At 37.8% G+C, this 23,551-nt stretch overlaps 1 protein-coding gene across 14 annotated transcripts in view; it reads left to right on the top strand.

The window, feature by feature from the left end:
- EPB41L2 (erythrocyte membrane protein band 4.1-like 2) overlaps positions 1-23,551 on the top strand; it is a 135,206-nt gene that overhangs the window by 39,012 nt on the left and 72,643 nt on the right. For all 14 annotated transcript variants that reach the window (XM_006778464.2, XM_015557804.1, XM_015557816.1 and 11 more), the window contains exon 3: positions 29-244. In XM_006778464.2, the coding sequence (XP_006778527.1) occupies positions 29-244 (216 nt within the window). The remainder of the gene's footprint in view (positions 1-28; positions 245-23,551) is intronic.

Genomic DNA, 23,551 nt, shown 5'->3' with positions numbered 1-23,551 from the left:
ATAAACTTCATTTGTTTTTCATCATCAGCCTGCTGAAGAAGTGAGGAAGGAGGAGAGAGAGGAGGAGAAGGTAAAGGAAATACAGGAAGACAAGTCAGAGGAAGCAGCAAAAAGGGAGACAAAGGAAGTGCAGACCAATGAGCTAAACGCAGAAAAGGCCGTTCAGAAAGCCACCAAGAAGACCAAAAGTGTCCCGTGTAAAGTGACCCTCCTGGACGGCACCGAGTACAGCTGTGACCTAGAGGTGAGTCAGGGCACTGACAGGAGAGCCTCCTGATGTGTGGAATGCAAGCAGAAGTGCATTCTGCCCTCGTTTGTGGCATGGCACAATTTTTGTGTTCTTGTGATTAGATGGTCACAGTTTTGCATTACAAAAAAACAAGAAAATATAGAAGAGGGTCATCATTTCTGTTACAAACAATAATTTCGGACCCTTAAGGATACATAGGGCTGTTGATCTCCCGGTCTGCACTCGTCATATATAGGGTGTCCAAAATTCACGCAAGAAGTAATTTTGATAGAAAACACAGGTTTATAATTAAAAATTGTAAATTTTTTATTGATTCATAAAGTATACAGTATAGGGTTATGTATGGAATAGCACATTGGGTAAATGGCCTCCACGGCTTTGATATTATGATGAAAAATGCATTTATTTTTTAACCCTTTCCCCAATAATTTTTTTGTTAAAAACGTTTCTTTTTCAGACTAATTTTTTTATTTTGGTTCTATATAGTATTTTTGATGCTGGTTATGAAAACAGTTTGTAATTATTTTTTCTTCCCATTTTTGTGGTTAAAAATAGTATTTCCTCAGAAAGTTTCTAGATGAAATTATTTAGAATGGTACGTATGTAGCTGGTTTTTGAAGGTAAAGTTTTTAGACGAGTATACTCGTCGACGACTGAAAAAAGAACATTTTGTGAAAACGTATATACACGTTTCTGCCGGGGAAGGGGTTAATGTTCACGCAAAATTCAAATCTTGTGCGAATTTTGGGACACCCTGTATATTGTCGGGTGACTGTTCTGAATGGGCCTTAAATAGTTTGAATATTACCTCTGTAGAAATGATAGCACTAGGTTGACATTTTAGAGTCATGAAATTTCAGCACTTTAACCCCAAGTGTTTTTGTCCTGAGCCAGATAATGATTTAACATCTAGCTCCTTTATTTAGTTTTAATTAAAAAACACTCATGATTTTCAAAGCATGTAATTCATTAGCTCTGATGCTGATTGACATCAATGTAATTTTTAAGAAGTATCTAGCACCTTATAATTTTATGTTAATCAAACGAGTTTTTGCTTTTCATAGCTAAATCACTTTATTTACATGATATATACTTATAACTGATGTTTACTGAAGAACTGTGTGAAGAGCTTTGAATAGATTATCTCATAATATTTATAAGAATCTATCTGAGGTAGGCATTATTATGGATATTGCCAATGTTACAGTGGGAGAATATAGGCTTATAGAAGTTAAGTAATTTGCCGAAAGTTTCATAGCTAGCCCGAGGTGGAGCCTGGATTCTAGCCCCAGCAGTTTGATTCTGGAGGTCATGAACCTGGCCACTGAACCACTAAGATGAATGATTCATGGTCCTTGCTTTTATCTTTGTATTAGTTTTCTATAACTTTGTTTTTAACTCATTTAGTGATAATTATTCTATTTCAGTTGTTTCAAGAAAAGGAGTTGCAACAAGAATTAATAATCCTTAAATCTCAGAGAGAAGGAGAGGAAGAGGAGAGAGAGAATGATGTTGTATGCCTCAGCAGTAGAAGTAGGGAATTATAAGGAAAACAATAGAATGGTGTTCTAAATTTAACTCTAATACATGACCACATGTCTCTTGTTTTTTCCTACGTATCCTAGAAGTTAGGGAGTCTAGATTTTGGAAACCAATTTGATAACTTGTTATGTGACCTTCGTCATTTACTCAACCTCTTTGTGCCAAACTGAGGCCAGAAATTGACTTCATCTATTGAATATAGAATTACTTAGATAATCCAGAAGACCCCTGCCATCTCTGAAGTTCTTTCTAATCACCAACACTCAAGACTTATAGTTTAAATCTATTTTTTTAAAATCATGATATATTTAAAATATAAAAATTTAGAAATAATAGAAGAGACAGTTGCATATTAACCAGAAATAAAACATTGAAGACATTGCTAAAGTCCCATTCCCATATCTCCTCTTGTTCTCCCTGTGTCTTTTCATGATGTGTAAATCTACTTTATTCTTTTAATTGATGTATAGTATTCCTTTGAATCACCAAACCAGTTTATCCATTTCTCTGCTGAGGCATAATATCTTTATATTGTATAACCATCAATACTTTAGTAAACATTATCTTACACGCTTCCTTGTTTATTGTGCAAGAGTTTCTTCAGGGTAGGCACCTAGCAATGGAATTACTAGGTTGATAAGTTTTATTGCTTCAGTTTTTCCATATATTGCCAAACTGATCTCCAAAGGGGTTGTGCCGATTCAAATTCCAATCAACAACACTGCTGTTTTTTTCCACGTTGTCATCAGTACTTCATGTATCAGACATTAATTTTGACCAATCATATAGGTGTAAAATATGGTCTCAGTATTTCAATTTGCATTTATTTTATTACTGTCAACTTTCACTAGGTTATGCTGCAGGAACAACCTCCAAATCTTCTGTACTTATAGTAACAATATCTTATTCCTTGCTCATGTTACATGGCCTTGGTGGGTTGGCTTTGGCTCTGCTCTGTGCCCTCTCTGCTTTTGGACCAAGATTCAAGTTGCACCCTCTACCTTAGACATACTGCTCTCACAATAGAGGGAAAAGAAAATCACAGCAGAACCACATTAAATCTTTTGCTTGGAAGTGGTATAGATCACTTTCACTTAGATCTCATTGGCCAAGCAAGTCACATGGGTTAAGGCTGATAACAATAGGTAAGCAAGTATGTACTCTTGGATCTCCCCCCTTTTATCATCACATAATATATTTAAAGTAAATAAAATAAAATAAAAAGATGCTTGGCTTCATGAGTTGCAAATTATAGTATTGCTTCTATTTTTTTCAATTTACTGCCCTCCAGTGCAGGCCTGGTCACCCCTAACTGCCCTCCCTTGCCATTCTGGTCGCCCCTAACTGCCCTCCCCTGCCGGCCTGGTCGCCCCCAACTGCCCTCCTCTGCCAGCCTGGTCACCACTAACTGCCTTCCCCTGCTGGCCTGGTCCCCTCCCAACTGCCCTCCCCTGCAGGCCTGATCGCCCCCAACTGCCCTCCCTTGCAGGCCTAGTCCCTCTCAACTGCCCTCCCCTGCTGGCCTGATCGCCCCCAACTCCCCTCCCTTCCAGGCCATCTTGGGTCCACATGGGGGCAGCCATCTTGTGTGTTAGAGTGATGGTCAGTTTGCATATTACCTCTTTAATAGATAGGATTATGCCCAACTTCTTCTTTCCCCATCTTAACACTCCTTTGTTTGATGTGTGATCTCATTTTGGAATGGCACAAAATAAAACAATTTCTTATCTGTGTGACTAGTCCCTGTTTGATCCTATCATTCATGGGAAATGAAGTCATTGTGTTAGTGAAAGCACAGTTGAGAAAGTATCCAACGTTAAGAGCAGCAGTGTACTCCTTCAATTCAACGTAACTTGAATTGGTTGGGAAAGCATAGGAGTCTTTGTTTTAATGACAGTATTAATTTACAGATAGATTATCTTTTCAGCTAATAAGTGTTTACTTAATATACCACTTGAGAATGATTTTCTGAGGACAGTAGATAAATTTGAAGCATGTTGAATAAACCTTTTTTTCTACCCAGGACAAATCAAAGTGGAATTTGAGTAGACTGTAGCAATGTGATCCACAAATTTTATGTAGCAACAGTTCACTGGAATTCTAGGCAGTGACTTTATATCTGATCAACAGCCATAATTCATCTGGGGAATAATAGTTGTTATAACAACACAGACGTTCTAAGTTGTGCTCCCTGTTTTGATTAATTTCTCTCTTAACCAATTCTTCCCATTTAGGTTCTCTGGTTGCTTGCTTAGTATCATTAGTATGGGTCTGATACTCATCAGACTTGCTATTTCCTCTTCAGGAGCAGAGCCCCAAAGACAGCTGCTTCGTGGTTTGAGCACTCTCATGTTTCCCAGTTCCAGTGCTGACCTTAGACAGAATGGGTGATATGCTGATGCTGCTTATCTGTGGTTCTCTAACTCTGTACCGGAAACTGGCGTCTGAGGACTATTTGGGGAAGTGTGTTGTGGGAAACTGTAGCTATTAATGAACTTGCAAGTACTCAAGGAAGATGAATACAATGTGGGAAATAAATACTTTTACCTTATTTGCTTTGAGAGATTAAATTTGTTTATATCTGTTTACTGTCATTAAAAGTTATGACTATCATGGCTTTTGGATGCCTGTAGTTACTGTTTATTTTTTTTTTCTGTATGTTCATGTGTCTAATTTTCAGTTAGACCTATAGATTATAGCATGTTTCTGAAGAGGGCCTGATTGTCTTCATTTCGGGCCACCTACAACAGTAGAGGAAAGCATGGCCTGTGCAGGAAGTCTCAAGGAATTGAAATGGCCTGATTGGTAGGGACCTTAAAGAGTAGGATGAAATTCCAGAAAGCCTCAAATGCTCGGGCAAGATTATGAAAGCTGATCCATAGAGCAAAAGGGAGCTGGGAGAAATGGACCAGAAGTTGTAAAGACATTGCTATACAAGACCAGGGACAAGAATGCTGTTTAGTTTTTAGAAGGTGGTTGATCGCTATGTGGCTACAGTAATTTAAGAGGGACATTTTTATTCATTGTACTGGTTAAGTTGTGTGTCAGTGGTCTTTATAGATATGATTTTATCAGTGTGATTAGAGCATTGGGAAAGTTAGGCGGCTTCCTATTGTTACCTGTCAGTACCTTTGATTAACAAAATGATCCCTTTTAAGCTATATAAATATTACTGTATTAATTTAATATTTTTTTCTAAATCAAGAAACATAATTCTTGGAGATTTATTTTTGTTTGGTATCCTAACATTATCTCTGCTTCTCAGATTGCTTCCTTAAAATAGGTACATGGATAGATAAATAAATCTCCATATGTCCATCTATATCCCTTCTTCATTCCTCCACTCTCTACTTTTAGTGCCTTTCTATAAATTCTTTCTCCTGCGGGCCATCTGAGCCTATTCTTTCTCAAATCTCAGAAATTAAATGAAAGGGACTTCTCAGGAGCCAAGGCAGCACCATTTTAAAATATTAATTATTTAAAGTTTTCGTTCTTTGGATGAGAGTATATATTAATATTAAGTGGATAGCCCGATCAGTGTGGCTCAATGGCTGAGCATTGACCCATGAACCAGGGGGTCATGGTACGATTCCTGGTCAGGGCACATACCTGGGTTGGGGGCTCACTCTATAGCAGGGGGCGTGCAAGAGGCAGCTAGCTGATTGATGATTCTCTCTCATCATTGATGTTTCTGTATCTCTCTCTCCCTCTCCCTCCTTTCTCTGAAATCAATAAAAACATATTTTAAACAAATATTAAGTAAATAAAAATGCTTTACACAAAGTGTTTTTGAGCATAAATATTGGATAACAGTACATTTTAGAGAATGACTATAGTTAAGTTAAAAAAAATACAGAAATGGCTTCACTTTAATGTTACTTTTGGCTTACATTAACAACAGGCTTTTTGCTTGACCATGCATTAATTTTGATGCAAAGCCTAGTTTGTCTTTGTGCATCTGTTCCTAATTTTTGTGTGAAGTATTTTTTCACTGTAGTTAGTGAAAATTACACTTTATATTTTATGTTAACTTATCATCTGTTAAACTGAGATCTCAAATTTTTTTGGAAAAAGCCTTTGAAGATTATCCTGTTTTTTAATGAAGAAACTTGATAGTTTCTTTTCTTTGATATGTCTATTTTTATCTGATATTTAATTGTATGTGACAATTACCTTTGGTACCAGATTTTAATTGTAAAGGCTTTTAAGAAGTCTCCTGGATTCTGCATGCTTGCTTCAGAGACTCAGCTAGAGAACCCTTGTGATATTGCTAGTCATTTACAGACATAGTGAGTTAAAAGAGCGGGGCTTTTTTCCTCAAAGGAAAAATATAGTAAGATTTTGTTGAGGCCATAGATCTAATGTCAGGACATCTATCTTTACTTTTCTTTGGTCTCTTTGGATGTCATGGGGATGTCACTTCTGTTTTCTTCCGTTCTGAGATTGCAAAGTAAGAATGGAAATACTTGCTTCCTCTCTTTTTAGCATTGACCTCGTTGTACTACAGCTGATGTCTGTATGTATGTGTGTGTGTGTGTGTGTGTGTGTGTGTGTGTATATATATATATTTTAAAGCCTGAAAATAAACGTAAAGTTCTTGCAAGACTTTGGAAGCATGAGTGAAAGTGCACTCTGCGTCAGAGTTGCTCACATTTTCCTCTGGCATCTGAAAGTTGTTCCCACGTGTTGATTTTGTCTGAGAATTGAGGGCATTGTTTCTGCCCACACAGGAATGTCAGTACCATTTTTTTTTTTTTTTTTTTTTTGGTGTATGAATAAGGCTATCAGGATGTAGGCTCTTTTCCTCAGTGTTCTGATGATAATTTATCAGAAGGTAGAATGTGTCAAGGTCTTCTTGCCTTCTGTGTGTAGAGTACTGGCCTTAGAAATTCAATTTTATATTATTGCTTTCAACTATTTTACCTTCTGTTCAACTGTGTTTTGTTTATTTACTTGATTGTTTATGTCTGCTTTCACCCACCAAGTTTGTTCTTTTAGACCTCTAGTACCGACCTCTACCAGGTTTACTCATAAAAGAGTTTCCAGTATCTTCGTTCTTGTGGAGGACAGGGGCTTGAGAGTCTTGCTGCTCCCTGTGAGTGTTGTTTTAATTTCTTTCACAAAAACTGGTGCTGGGGTCATTCTTTTCATCCATTCCTTCCACAGTAGGATGTATATTCAGAAACATAGACAGAATTATCATTCGTATTTAGAGCACTGTAATATAATATCATAACATTTTAAAGGTATCTTAAAGGCATTGAATATAATATAACGTAATAAAATATGATTTATGAAAAGCACTGGATTACTCAGAAAAATTCATCAAGGTGGCAAAATGACTAAAGTATTGGTAAATGATCTGTCAGATAGCTATTTTTATTTTTGTTTAATTATGTTCTGCAACAGAGTTAAACATTAACTCTGATTGGAAAGTTATGATTAGGAATATTGCTTAATTTTTAAAAACTCAACCTCAAGACAAAAGCTGCATTCTACCAATGAACTGAACTGCATCTCATAACTGTGTTCTTTATTTGCAAAATATGCCTTTTCACCTGCTTTGAAGTTGTGTCTGATTTTGTGCATCAACTCGTTACTCACATAGAGAGGAAATTTAATCTGAGTCTTATCATAATATTTTTATATTCATTGATTTCTTTCCATATTTCTGTCAGCAACAATTTAAAGAGAATCAAATAGGAATGGTCCACTAAGCTATTTTCTATAGCACAGAAAGCCTGTGTTGAATTGTATGAATCAAATGTCAAAATTCATTCTGGGCAGATAGCTTACAGAGAATGTGCTAGCCTACAGAAGTTTTCTGCTTATGTTTTTGAAATAAGTTTTAATGGAAATGGTAATTTAAAAATATATTTTTTTATTGATTTCAGGAAGTAAAGAGAGGAGAGAGAGAGAAATGTTAGTGATGAGAGAATCATTGATTGGCTGACTCTTGCATGCCCCACAATGGGGATTGAATCATATGCAACCCAGGCATATGCCCTGACTGGGAATCGAACCATGACCTCTTGGTTCATAGGTCGACACTCAACCACTGAGCCACACTGGCTGGGCTAGTGTCGCCATTTTTTACTCCAACTTTTCTTGGCTTGGATTTAACTAGGAAATATTTTATCTTGAAAAGCTAGTATGTTGTTGGGGTTCAAATGAATTTAGCTCTTCTAAGCATTAGAGGGAGGTGTGCTTCCATCTATAGTCGAGGTTGCAAAGAAAAATAAAATATAAATGCATAGATTCTATCTCCTGTTCTTTTCAGCCTGCTTTCCAAATTTTGTTGTTGCTGATTATATTCTCTTTCTCCTTTCCCTTGTGTTAAGAGAAAAAAATGATTCTGTGCATTTGCACACGTGCTACATTATTTTAGAATAGCTTCCTTAGGGAGCAGAGCTAAATATATATGTTCAATCTACCATTTTTAATGGGAAGACCACTTTCTACATAGGAGAATTTGAACAATGAGCTTGAAAGTAAAGTGGGCCAGTACAATACAGCACATATCAAAGTTACCATAAAGCTTTCTGGATATCTATAATCATAAAAGCATAATATGCTAATTAGACCGGACAGCTGAATGACCTTCCGGATGAAGCCGGGGCTTCGAGGGCTGAGGCAGCCGCTGTGGCTGTGAGGTGTCTAGATAAACTTTTATTTTACATGTATATTTAGTTGGGCAGAATGAAGGTGAGTCATAGAAGATGAAAGGATGGAAATGCTATTTCACTTAAAATGCATTTTTGGGGGGGCATATAATAGGTATAATTTAATTTTTATTCACTTGGTTTGGGTCATTATCTTCTACATAAAGTGTGTGGCTTTGTTCATGAAACATTTCTGGATGAAGCATTGGTGATACTGTTGAGGAATAGGTTAGTGTCCAGTGACCCGAGGACAGAGCCCGTGTTGCACACGGGGAAGCTGCGTTCTTGTGTTCAGGGCTGGATTTCAGTCTCATTCCCCTACAGTAAGAATCTGTTCTGGATGTGGTGATTCAGGGATGAAGCAAATGCTAATATTAATATTTCTGTAAAGTGTTACAGAAATTTGTAGCATGTTCCTTCTTTATAGTACATCATTTGAAATCACAGTAATTGATGGAATGAGGGTGGGGTGTTAAAATTGAAAAGCACTACATTGGTACTGTACTTCTCAAATTTAAAATGCACTTCATTTGAATGTTTTAATGTTTTGAAGTCTGGATTTCAAAGAAACTTAATAATGATAATATTTAAAGTTTGCAGAATAAGCTCACAATATTGTTGGAGGCCAATAGCATGTCCGGGGTAGGGGATGGGCTTCAATAAGATAGGACTTGAGGGAGTTTCATTGTGTAGGGTCTAGTCCTCAGCTGTAAGGCACACATTAATTCTTTTTTTGTGTTTTTGTTTTTGTTAATCCTCACCCAAGGATATCCATTGATTTTTAGAGAGAGTAGAAGGATGAGTGAGAGACAGACATTGATGTGAGAGACACACATTGATTGGTTGCCTCCTGCACATGCTAGGCCTGAGGTCAGGATCAAACCTGCAACCAAAGTATGTGACCCTGCTGGAATTGAACTCGGGACCCTTCAGTCCTTGGGCCAACACTCTAACCACTGAGCAAAATCGGTTAGGGCTATATTAATTCTTTATTCACTGTGCCCAAGTAAGTCCAACAGGAAAAGTGACGATTGCTGACTAGTCCTATGAACATGGACATATTAGAATTCTAGGAAATGAATTTCTATGTCAGGAAGAATTGATTAGTCAACTAATTCTTTATAATAAGGAAGTCATCAAATGATTCAGGTGATAATTTTAAGACATCTTTGTGAACATGAAATTTAGACAAAGGAGGATTACATTAACTTAATAACTAGCGTCTTCTACACACTGTAATTGTTGAGAGTAAGTATATCTGGCAAGGTCAAGAATGACTGTTCTCTCAGGCCAGGTGCCCTTCTTTAAGTAATACTGATAAACTTTCACTTTTCGTTATTCCCACTCCCCCTCCTCCTCCAAGAAGCCTAGTTGGTTCCCTAGATTTCGACACAAACACACATCCTTTTCCCCCCTAAAATTTTACACATTCATCTCTGGCCCTCCTGTAGTCAGATCATTCATACCTCACATGTGTTGATTTTACATCAAACTTTTTAAATTCTGCTGGAAATCTTATTGTAACTTAAGTTGTGAATTTATTGACCTAATAGGCTTGGGATGGGAGTTGAAGTTGGAAAGGAGAATGATTTGGCTGAAACTCTTTGCCATGTAAAAACATTATTTCGGTTGGGAAAGATTCTGAATTTCAAATGTCACATGTCATTTTGCATTTTGGGCAGAAGTAATATAGGAGGAAGTCTATACTTTTTTTAAAATTGGGTTCTGGGTACTCACTTTCCTAACTCAGGTCCAAAATTTTAAATCTCTTCTTTCCATATTATTTTTCTAATTCTTGTAGCTTTCCCCCCTTAGACTTTCTTGTTTCAACTCTACAATTATATTCTATTACCCTTTTGTAGTATTATATTAAAAAAGAAGTTCTATGCTTCCTGCCTACCTTGTCTGCCTCCAAAATCAAAATTACTAATTCCTCAAAGGTAGCAGATCTGCCCAGCTGGCATGGCTCCGTGGTTGAGCGTGGACCTATGAACCAGGAGGTCACAGTTCGATTACTGGTCAGGGCACATGCACAGGTTGTGGGCTCCATCCCCAGTGTGGGAGTACAGGAGGCAGCCGATCATTGATTCTCTCTCATCATTGATGTTTCTATCTCTTTCTCTCCCTCTTACTTCCTCTTTGAGATAAATTAAAAAAAAAATTTTTTTTAAGGTAGATCTCTCAGCTAAGTAATGAGAGGACCAGCAATTTGTGTGAATGACTTGAATGTGAACTGTGCTGCCTTCTAATAGAGATTTGCATTTCAAAAGAAACCTGTTCTCTCTAGAATAATAAGTGGTAGAATTTCACTAGTGAAGCTAAGGAAAGGGAAAAAATTAAGGCATTGTTGTGAGGGGGATGGGCCTGGATTTGTGGCATCTGTGGGTTGGGTGGATACATTGCTGGTAAGGTAGCCTTTTGGGGAGGCATACTTCGGGGCCGTGCTCACCCACACACTTCCTAACTTTTCTGCTTCTGAATCCCCATGTTTCTCTCATATTTGACAGTTTTTCTCCTCATATACGTAAATTAATTGATGGTATATATTTTAGGACAAGCAAAGGCTTAAAAGTTTCACTGTCACCCCACCGCACCCCCTCCCCACCCCCTTTATGGTATGTGCTTTATGGTGAACACAGGCCTGGTCACTTTCTCTTTTGTTTTACTTTAGTTTGTCAGTCATCTACCAGGAATGCAAAACTTTTACTTAGGAAATATGTCCAGCTCAATAAAAACATTGTTGCTTCAGATCAATGTTTAAAAACTGAGATACCTCAAAATGAAATATATTTTATTCTCAGATTGCCCAGAAGTTGCTTGCCATTGAATTCAAAAATCAGAAATTGAGGTGATGAGGTGTAAGGAAATTAGTTTATAAAAAACTTCTCAAGACCTCTCTGTGTATCAGATCCTGTTTGTCTCTGTTTTACAATCATTATAAAATAAGTATTGAAGTAATTCAGATTATTCTGCATTAAAATTTGACTTCTACTTTGGTCATTTGTTAAAAATACTTTAAATACTCCTGGCCAGTATGGTAGAGGTAAGAATAGTTTCATTGAGCCTCATGTGTGATAAGATCTTTTGTCAAATGGCTGGCCTGTGTTTTTCTACCTGGTGATTTCTTTTTCAAAGTTAGTCTCAAATGTAGTTGTTATTAAAGATTGCCAGATAAATTATATTACCAGGCTGTATGAACCAGTCGTTTTAAAAAAGGTTTTTGAGTGAAAATTTGAGCTGTTGATGTATTATCCATTGGGACCTGCAAGGGATGAAAGGGATGTTGCCTCGCCAGATTGAAAACCAAAAGGTGATGGACTTGGAGTGTGAGGGCAGGTAGTCTTAAGCTCTGAGAGAAGCGATCTGTTTGCTTACCTTGGTGTCAGCCTTGCCTCATGGTCAGAATCCTCAGTTAACTTTTTTAACAATATAGGAGCACAGAGGATTTTTAGGACAGTGAAACTACTTTGTATGGTACTATAATGGTGGATGTATAATATCCTTACAAAAATAGCAGATATAAAGAACGACCAAATGAAAATGTTAAAACCAAAAACCACAGTGACCACAATGAAAAATCAAATGAAAGTCCTTCAGTAGGTGAATGAATAAATAAACTGTGTGTGGTACATCCAGATAATGAACTAAACTATTATTTAGCAGGAAAAAAAAAAAAAAAAAGAGGAGCTACCAAGTCAGGCAAAGTTATGGGGGAAAATTAAATTAAATGAGTTTTACGAAGAGAAAGAAGCCAATCAGAACAGGCTACGAACTGTATGAGTTCAACTATATGATTTTCTGGGAAAGACAAAAGTGTGAAGGTAGTGAAAAGATCAGTGGTTGCCAGGGGTTGGGGAGAGGGAAGGGATGACTAGGCAGAGCACAGAAGATTTTTATGGCAGCCACAAAATACACTGTATGATACTATAATGATGAATACATGTCATTACACATTTGTCCAAACCCACAGAATGTACAACACTCAGAGTGAGCCCTAATATAAACTATGAATTTGGGTAATTATGCTGTATCAATGCAGGTTCACCAGTTGTAATAAATGTATTTCTCTGTTGGGGATGTTGATAATAGAGGAGGTTATGTGTGTGTGGGTTTAGAACAGGGGTGGGCAAACTTTTTGACTCGAGGGCCACAATGGGTTCTTAAACTGGACCGGAGGGCCGGAACAAAAGCATGGATGGAGTGTTTGTATGAACTAGTATAAATTCAAAGTAAACATCATTACATAAAAGGGTACGGTCTTTTTTTTCAATAGTTTTATTCATTTCAAACAGGCCGGATCCAGCCCGCGGGCCGTAGTTTGCCCACGGCTGGTTTAGAATATATATGGGGAAATCTATGTACCTTCTGTTCAATTTTTCTGTGAACCTAAAAGTACTCTAAGAAAAAAAAAGTCTACTAGAAAAGTTCAAAAAAATGCAGATGCACAGATGCCACATTTGAAGATTCTCATTTATGCGTGTGGTGCCAGGCTCCAGCATCTGTGCAGCCAGAGTTAAGAACTGCTTTGAAATGCTGTAGCATGCTGTCTGCCAAGGCAGTCCCTGGCAGAACACCTGCTCCTCAGCTATCAGGTGAATTCTTCAATCAGCTCTTGTTGCAATTTAGCATGGCTGGTGGGGAATTTTCCCTAAGTGATAGGAAAGTGGTAGGAGACCCTACATTAGGACTGTAGGAGGTCTAATTAAGTGTCTGGGTTCACTCACTCATGTGGCAGCTGATTCCTAACTCAATTGGTGGCTGAATTTGTCCGTTATGATTTGCTTTGAGCAATGCCCAGCATATAGTAAGGACTTGAGAATTATTAGTTGCATTTATTATTTTCATTATATTTTAAAACCTTGATTATAATTTTGTAAGGATCTTATTATTTTATTTGAATTTTTGATGAAAAATACTCAAGTGTTATACCTTGGATAAATTCCCAATATTCGCATATTTTATCAATACTTCACTGGCTTGGAAGGCCCATAATGTAAGCCAACCATGTCAAACTCAAAGGCTAACACGGGCCAAATAAGCAAGGTTTAAATTTATGTGGGCGCAAAAAAACAAAAGCTTCAATTTTTATAGAAACGTAGGTTTATTTCGATAGAAACACGCTGAATACAAAGGGCTGAAACAAATGAGTAATCGTTAACATAAAATAATAGAACATTTTAATAAAAATTAATATTTTTTCTTGAACATTAACTTACCAGACACTGAATAACTGCACAAATTAATAAGTGTAACGCAAATAAACCTATTTTTCTTGTTCTCCGAAAGCAAAATATTTCCTGTTGCACACACCAAACAGGTCAGTCCAAGACTAATGACGTGGCAATCGGCTGCTAAAATAATCACTGCTAGTATTAGTGGAGAGAAATGGTGCACCTGTGCTAAAGACTCATAAGGGACATGGACACAACATGATTATAATAATCAGTCATTAGCGAATGTTGTAGTTCGTTATTAATAATTATGTATAAGAGGACATTGTAAAAATTAAGTTACGAAATTTTTATTAAAATGTTTCTTACGTACCGTTATATTGGCTGGTCCACAAAAATATTCATTGTGGGCCACATGCGGCCTGTGGGCCGCGAGTTTGACATGTTTGATGTAAACACATACCACTTATATATTCACGATGGTCTTCGTAATTTAAAGAACTTGCTTAGATTTTAAAAATAAACTTAGGTAGTACTACATGTAAGAAAAACTTCCACAAGATTTAAAAACAGTGTACAAATTTTAAATAAACCAGTTCCCTAATGTCAAAGGACTTAGGCTCAGTTGGAGAGGCATTGGTCATAACCAGTTGAGTTAAAAAAAGAAGAATGTCACAGATGAATTTATTTACCACTAAAATAAACTCTAGAAATAGAAATAGAAATACAGTTGGATTTTGCGTATAAGAAACTGCAGGCTATTTGGTTAGAGCAAATGAAGATTAGATGATTCTTCCTCATATGCTACAATACTATTCCGTTAAACTTCTATTTCCAAAGGAAGGCATTTAAGGGGCCATGCTTTATAAATAGCTGAGCAACTGACATGTATTAGAACTGAGAGGCCTGTTTATTATTCCTTATCATGTAGTTAAAGCCAAAACTATGATTTCTGTATAAAATTTGTGTGCAGATATTTATATTTCATAAACAAATGTGGTTTTATTAAGTTTCAATTCCATCACTCTGGGAGGTTTGTGAGGTTTCTGCAGCTCCATTCCAGAGCTTAGTTTGGGATTTCCCTGTAGTCAGCATGCTGGTGAGAAGAGTAGGAACTGTTTTTTGGAATGCAGGCCTGTTCTGCAGTGTGGAGATAGAAGTCCTTTGAGAGGGTGCCCCTCTGGTCAGCTAGCTGATTCTTGTGTCCTGAAAACATATGAAAACCTTTGGGTTTCAGGAAAAAAATGACAACCACCTTAGAAATACAGAATGTGCTTATAGATGGAAGATGAAAAGTTTACTGTTTTATCTTTTAAAAGGAAAAAACTAGCATTTGTTTGCCTTAGGGGGCAAAAGACCATAGCTAATAATTAGACTTAAATTTGTGGCCAACAGTATACTTTGCTTGTTTGTTTGTGAATACTATCAATAGCAGATTTCTGCTGTTGTTTTTGCAATTTCCACATAGCATAAAGATAAAGTATCTTTTTCTGTCTTGTTTGTGAGCAGAACTTAATGGTTGCTTATGAGTGGAATTGTGTGCTCAGTTAAGAATTTTAAAGCATTTCAAAACCTAGCAGACTGGGGTGATGAAAAATCATCCTGTTTGAATACTGCATTTAAACTTGAAAACACTTGCTCATGAGATAATTTCTTACTTATCTCTATATATAAAAGGCTAATATGTGCAGTGTCCCCTCGGGAGTTTGACCAGGAAACTGGGAGTTCAATCGATTGCTATGACTTGTGCTGACCACCAGGGGTGGCGCAGAACGAAGGAAGGCCCCAGCCAGCAGCTGGGAAAGGAAGGCCCTGGGCGACAGCTGGAAGGCCCCGATTGGCCCTGATTGCTGGCCAGGCCTAGGGACCCTACCCATGCACGAATTTCATGCACCGGGCCTCTAGTACTGTATAAGAATGTCAATGCCTGGGTCCTTGAGGAGTTAATTATTTAAAGGAGAGCATACCAGCTTCTAGTTACATTAGCATTTCTTTTCAAATTATTCCAGGATGCAGTTACTAGAGAATATTGTGCAGTCTGTTCTGGCCAAGTGTTTGTTTTTGTGTGAGTAACAGCCTTTTAATTTTATTTTTAGCATTTAAAACTATGTTGAATAGTATTTTATGTTATTCATGTCAACAACACTGCAAAATTTCCTCAATGTTCAATCACAATCCCTTGAATCCTGTGGAATGGAAAAGAAAGGGATTCTGTAATGAACTGTGAGAGGTTTTTGTTTTTTTTCCATTCCCTTTTATAGCTTAGTCTTAAAGGAATACTACATAGGAAACATTTCTTTTTATGATTCTTTGTAGTGATTTATAATAAACCTGCAGGCTTACATAGCTTTGATAATGCAAGCTTGTCTGTTTGTCATCAGATGTATATATATAGTTTGCCTGATCATTAATAAAAAGTAAGTGTGAATTTTTCATCTGCTCAAAAAAAAGAAGATACATATGTGTATATCTGCACATGTATTGTGTCTGTATATATCCATTTATTTTATTGTGTTTCTATATATCCATTTATATTATTTCTACATGTTTATATATTTTACATATAATATACACATTTATTTTTCTTAGTATAATTGGAAAAACTTTTAAAAAATTAATTCATATTAATAATCAGGAAAACTTTACTTAAAATCTTCCTTTACTATAAATGACTTATTGACTTCTGGAATTACATTTTTAACAACAAATACAATTTAAATCATTGGATGTGGTCTTTTCCTTTATGTTGGGGTCTGAGTGAATTTTGGACACAGTTGTGTTGACAGCTCACTCAGGTTAGTAGGAAAAGAATGATCTGATAAACGATGGCCTTAACCTATTAGAGACACTCTTTTCCCTTCTGTATGGTTTTCTTTGATTTCCTCCATCCTTCATGACAATGTATCAGTTATGTTGGCTCTTTACATACCTTCCTTTCCTTGGCCTTTCATATTTGCATAGTGTAGTTTAGAACTAGCACAAAATTCATAGTTCCGGGGCTATAATGTATGGATCGCATTGTGTACTTCCCAGCATTGTTCCCTTGGTACACAATAACTGCAGTGTGGAGGAACCTACATGGAGACAGTGATGGAGTTTTATAAAACACCAGTGGTGTGTGGCATTGACTGCATTCTGCCGGGTAAGCAGTTGCGCAAATTCCTTCAAGTTGAGAGGCCTCCAGAAATGTCATGTTTTGGCCTCAATAACGAATGCCACAAATAACAGCACAGGCACAGGGGACTTTCCTCAGCGTCTCAGATTCCAGCCTGCCTTTCTTCAGCTGGATCTGCTGTAGATTGCTTTGTCCTTTTTTTTTCTTTTTTTTTTTTGTTCCCCAAAGCTAATCTTTTAATCCTTGAATAATATACTTTAAAGTCATCTAGATTGTCTTGTTTTGTCTCTCTCCTTTGGATATCTCTAATGTATTATGCAACCTTTTATATTTTTACTTGAACTTATTGGGGTGCCATCCTATAATAATAAAGAGGTAATATGCAAATTGACCGTCACATCCTCACACAAGAGGGCCGCCCCCATGTGGTCACAAGATGGCCGGCAGGGGAGGGCAGTTGTGGGTGATTAGGCCAGCAGGGGAGGGCACTTGTGGGTGATTAGACCAGCAGGGGCAGGCAGTTGGGGGCAAACAGGCCAGCAGGGAGGAGGGCAGTTAGGGGCAACTGGGCCTGCACGGGAGGGCAGTTGGGGGCGACCAGGCTGGCAGGGGAGGGGTTAGGGGGGGATCAGGCTGGCAGGCAGAAGCGGTTAGGGGCAATCAGGCAGGCAGGCAGGTGAGCGATTGGGAGCCAGCAGTCCCGGATTGTGAGAGGGATGCCCGACTGCTGGTTTAGGCCCGATCTCACTGGCAGTTGGACTTCCCCCGAGGGGTCCCAGATTGGAGAGGGTGCAGGCTGGGTTGAGAGAGCCCCCCCTCCCCAGTGCACAAATTTCATGCATTGGGCCTCTAGTTGGTTAATAGAATTATATAGATTTCAGAGGTACAATTCTATAATACTTCTGTGTTCACCACCCTAAGTCAAGTTTCCTTCCATCATTTTATGCAGTCTTTTTAAGGAAAAACAATCTGATACCTGAAAAGTAAGATCAAAGGAGTTTTTTACGTTTTTAACCCATTGATTTTATATTGCTGCTCAATGGTGTAATTGGGGTTAGGGAGAGGCGGGGTGGGGGCGGCGGGGTTTTTGGAGACAGATTGTAAAGCTTACTGGCATTCAATATAGAAAGTAAGATTTCTTTTGAAGTGTACTAGGCAAGTTTGCCTAACAGTTGCAAGGTTTTAATTGTTTAATTACATTACCAGAATGGAGATTTCCACAGGTTGTACTATATAAAGATCTGCCTAAGAAGGGATACAAAGCAAAGGCATGCTTCAGATCACAGGAGGAAAGTAACAGTGAAACGGCTATCTTAGTGAAGGAAAACCCCACTGTCCCTTCTGCATGAAGGTGGGACATGGCCTGCTCACAGGGCCAAGAGGCAGATTGGCTTTTCTGCTTTTGTCATTCCTCTACTTCCCAAGACATATTTGGAAATGCTCTATATTACTAAGGAAGAGAATAAGTACAATGTAGAATTGTGAAAATAAAATGTAGGTCTGTGGCTGTTCTTCTCCAGAATCTATTTGGCAGTGTGTGTTTGGTGTAGTTCCTTGAATATCTTTGGGTTGGTAGTCCATGAGCAAGATCTTGCAGATTGCATAAGACTAAAAATCAGAAGGCCTGAATTCTAGACTTGACTCAGTTGGCACTGAGCCATTCTACCCGGCAGATATCTTGGCCTACTGGTGAGCTAGTTACTCAATGAGATGCTGCCATAGGAGGCATACTTTTGCTTAAAAAAACTCAGTCTCCAAAAGTAATGAATCTGAAGGAGTAGAATATAAGAGTAAGTGGCATAGATGTGAAGTAAAGTGGTTGATGGAGAAAGATGAATATTTGGAGATTGTAATAGGCCTCATTGGGAAGGAGTATTGAGAGAATTGTCTAGAGATAGGGTTTCAGCAGTTGGGAATAAATCTTGGTACAAAAGAAATTTAGAGTATTTTTTGGCAAATCAGGAGTCCATTTATATTATAATTTAATTATTACAGCTTTTATTTCTAAATGTTCTGTTTTATTCTTTTCAGAATCCGCTTTTTTGATAGTTTCTTTTTCCTTGATATTTAAAAATTTCATTTCTTTCTTTAAACATATTAAATATTTATTTTGTGTTCTATACTTGATAGGTAATTTTTATCATCTACAATCTGAAGATCTGATTCTGATACTGTGTCTAACTCTCAATAATAGCAACTGGTTTCCTTGTGTTTGGTTTTTTAATTATATTTGTTGAGATTTCATCTATGGAAATCATTTGCTTCTCCCAGACAGCTGGGCACATCCAATCCTGTACTAGTTTAGACTGAATTACTTTTCTTGACATTTTTGAATAAAAAAGATAATGTTAATGCCAGTCCCCAAATCTGCTTGAGGGCCAGCTCATCATAATTTGCTACCTCCTTTTTTGAGCTATGCTCTATTGAGTAGTAATTCTGCTGTGGAATAAGTTAATAAGTGTTTTACTTATTTATTTTCATTTAGCAAGAGAAAATAACCAAATTTAAAGCATGTATATGTATGGGAACTCTGAATACTTGGAACTCAGAGACCCCACATGTAGGAGAGGTTCAGAGACAGAAAGGGGATTGAAGTATATGAGACATCCTGAGCTAGGGAAGAGGTAATGCACCTTGAGGGATTTCAAAGGCCATTGAAGGATGATAAGAGAGCAGATGTTTAGTAAGTTTGCCCTGGCATATAGGTGTGTCAAGAAGTTTATCCCTGATAACCTTGTTTATGGATAAATTCTCTAATTCAAATTCTAGGCATAGGGTGAAGTTTCTGCTTGAGCCTGTGGCTAAAGTTGCCCTTAGCACCAACTAATCTGCATACCATAGAGGCATATGTTGGGGTGACATTCTCGACCCCCAGTTCCCTCTTCTGAAACTTTCATTCCAGAAGTTGGGTTGGTAGAATTTCATTAAACCAGTTTCAGTCTTGAGAAAGATAGTGTGGGATTTTAGCCAAATAATTTTGAGAAGCATCAGTTTGAATGATAAGACACAAGTTTTTCGCATCATCATAAAACTTCTCAGGGTATCTTATATGCAAATACGAGTTTTGATGCTTAGTAGTTGTATATGGTAAGCAGAAATTTTCTTGTCCCACTCTGCTCTCCTTTTTGGGGATGTGGGTATAAATATGGAGTATCTCGTGGGACCAGTGGAACATACTTTGGTGAATACAAGTCTGCTTTCTGATAGCCTTGGCTTTTGCTTACTGCTTCTCATTGTCTTTCTCTTTGTGTTTGTACTACTCTGCTCTATGACTGTGTGTGTGTGTGTGTCTTGTATTTAAACTCTATGCTGGAAGACGTATCTGGTAATCTTACCCCCATATTAGGACATTATATTTGGGTAGAACTATCTCATAGACCACTGATCATTTGTCTTTGGATCAGTTGGACAAGGTACCTAGTTTTGTCCAAAGTGGTAGGTTAATAGGACTTCTGGGGATGGTAGGGAGATGCTTCCTGTTTATTTTCTGTCTTGTCCAGTTGAATGTAAAGTTCCTGAGACCATGTATATCTTACTTATTGTTGTTTCCCCAATATCTTGCCATAGGAACTGATACATATTAGTATTGGATCATTATATTTTGAGCTTTTTAGACTGGCAAGCCCTTGTGGACATCCAACAGTAGGACAGTATATCTATTAGTTATATTGCATGGCTTGTCCATTATGGATGAGTTACTTTTTTCATCTTATTGTATCCTACAGTATCTTTGAAATAAAAATCGGCTTTGTCAAACTTTAAACATCCAAACATTAAGTTCTTTTGAATATGCTGTTTATCTGCCTTAAAAAAAATAATTTCCTTCTAAGATTCTTTTCAGATGTCACAGTCTTATTGAAACTATGATTTTTTCTCACATTCTCATTCCATTCTTGGTGTTCCCATAGCACTTTGTACAGCCATCTTTCAGCACATGCCTCACAGTATTGTTGCATTGTCTGTCTTTCCAGCCAGACTTCATTGAGGGTGGAGATGCTGAATGTAAGCTTAAATGATATGTGTGGGCAGTTAAGATCTTATCAAGCATTTAAAATAGCTGTTTCCTGGAGAGGGAAGGAGAGAATAGTAGAGAAGCAATCTGAGCATCTAGAAGAAGTTTTGGCATATTTTAAGTGTAGGCTAGTGACAAAACAGTTGGGAATGAAATTCAGCTGTGATTAAGACATTTAGTTTGGCACTTGGACATGTACTATTTTATTGGCTTAATCTGACCCTCACAGTGTGCTGTGAAACAGCTGTGATCTCACTTTACACTTTGTTAAGGCCACTAAGTAAGTGGTTTGTTCATTGTCACATTCTTCTAGGAAACAGTAAGGTGCTTATACAATGTTGAATGAGGGAGGGACTGGGTCTGACACCAGCTCACGCTGATGCCGCACTGTGTGGCCCACCCTACCAACACCACATTGTGTTGGGATGGTGTGTTCTGGGTATGTTTTCCTCTTAATCTTTTAGGGGGATTCTGTGCGTGAGAGCATGTTTCTATTTTTGAAACAGAAACCAGCGAGAAAGTATGATTTATTAACAAAAATTGACTTTACACCAATGTTGGAATGTTTCTTTGAACTGCTGTTTAAATTTTAAGACATCAGTTGTCTTAAATGTCTTTTTACCCTAATTTCAAATGGCATCATAACCAAATGAAATAGTATGAATCTCCTTTAGACTGTCACATTTCTTCATGATGCCTGCAGCTGCTTAATTTCAGTAGTTGGCTTATTTGAAAGTAGTTGTCATTTATAGTCAGGTTTCATAGAAATGATAAGTTTATTTGAGAACTCTGATTAAAGATCAACTTCTTATAAGCTTCCATTGAGTTGTTAGTGTTCCTTCTAGTAGATAAAATGTTCCCTGTGACTCATTTATACTTCTTAATAAATGCATAGTGTGTGATACCTAAGTAGATAAATGTGGCAGGAGCTATAATAGTTTGCTCCTTTTATCATCTCAGATAAGTAAAGTTCCTAAATACACAGCTGGAGCTGAAATTATAGTTATGGTCAGTCATTAGGAGCCTCAGTGGGTTAAATGTCACCTCATTTAAAGTATGTTACGTACAGTTTTTTTAGTTGATTCAATAGGTTTTGCTTTTTTCTAGCACTTGTGTTGGGCAGTCTTCTCACTGGAGATTCAGGAGTGAGCAATGCTGTTGAAATTAATGTGAGAGAAAGCAAATTCTATCGTAGGTTATTGATTGTCTTTAAAATATTGTTTGTTATTATTTGCAACCAAATCTCACATCTACTCCCGGCTCCTATAAAGAAGAGACAGTGGATCTTACTGCACATTTAAGAAAGTAACTGTCATGATTTGAGCCACCTTCTCACAAAATTAATTTAGAATACTTCTAAACTCAGGGTTTCAATTATATAGATTAATAATTGCATGTAGATCAAATAATAAAATCCAGAACCTTTCATTTTAAAAGCGTAAAGCAAAGTTTCATATTAATGAAATTAGTCATTTTTCATGTTATAAACCCCATAGCTTATAAATAATAGGAGCCAATATTGATTAAGCACTTACTATTTGCCACACAGTGTTCTAGGCTCTGTATGTATTACCACTCATTTAGTTCTCACCACACCCTTTTGTGGTAGATTCCTTATCCTCCTTTCATGAATGTGCAGATTGAGGCAGTTGGAAATTGTATCTTGTCCCTGGTCACATAGCTTGTAAATCATGGGTGGGGAATGTCCAGCCCTCGGGCCATATAAGGCCCTCAAAATCATTTGGTCTGGCTTGCCAAGGTACTAGGCGTAAGTTAATTAAGTGTTACCTAATATAGCAGGCTACTTTTTAAGTTGATAATTTTGTATGGCACATGAATGATATAAATATCCAAATAGCCCTTGGCAGAAAAAGGTTTCCCATCCCTGTTGTAAATAATGGAAATGCAATCAGAACTTCGGTTTTTGGAATCCAGATCCCAATACTGGTATTTACCTTTCTACAAATTGTATGCACTTTAAATATGTGGACATATCCTATATAATAAAAGCCTAATATACTAGGTGTCTGACCGTTTGACTGTTCAACCAGTTGCTATGATGTGCACTGACCACCAGGGGGCAGACTCTCCAACTGGTAGGTTAGCTTGCTGCTGGGGTCCTGCCAGTCAGGATTGGGTGAGATGGGCTGGATATGTCCTGGGGCCTTCCCACGATCCCTCCCTGGCCCTGATTGTGCACCGATAGGGTCCCACAGACTGGCCTGCACCTTCTTGCAATCTGGCGGCCCTCGAGGGATGTCCACAGGCCAGGCCAGGCCAGGCTGAGGGACCCCACAGGTGCATGAATCTGTGCACCTGGCCTCTAGTAAAAACATATCTATCTTAAATATATTTAGTAATATAATTTTCTGGATCTTGAGATAATGTAATCTGTGGCTTTCTTCCTCTTTTCTCTACTATTTGATATAATCTATTTTTTTAAAGAAATCTATATATATAAAAGGCTAAGTATCCATCCATTCGACCAGTAGCTATGATGCGCACTGACCACCAGGAGGCAGATGCTCAATGCAGGAACTGCCATGGTGCACACTGGCCATGTAAAAATAAATGGCACCACAGACCTGGCGCCGACAAACCAATATTCGGCTTCCCCCAAGTGAAACACAGGCCCCACCACCACCCCGGAGCGACGCCCCACCAAATCACAGCCAACGCTGCCAAGACCCCATGGCGCAAAATGCAGCCCACAGCCCAGCCCAGCCCAGAAATGGTGGCTGTGGGAGCTGGGTAATGACGTCACGTAGCAACGACCAGCTTCCTCTCCCTCGCGACTAG

This window comes from Myotis davidii, unplaced genomic scaffold (assembly GCF_000327345.1).
Source record: "Myotis davidii unplaced genomic scaffold, ASM32734v1 scaffold147, whole genome shotgun sequence".
NCBI classification, from domain to species: Eukaryota; Metazoa; Chordata; class Mammalia; order Chiroptera; family Vespertilionidae; genus Myotis; species Myotis davidii.
Note: the sequence above shows the minus strand (reverse complement) of the source record. Positions and strands in the feature narration are given on the sequence as shown.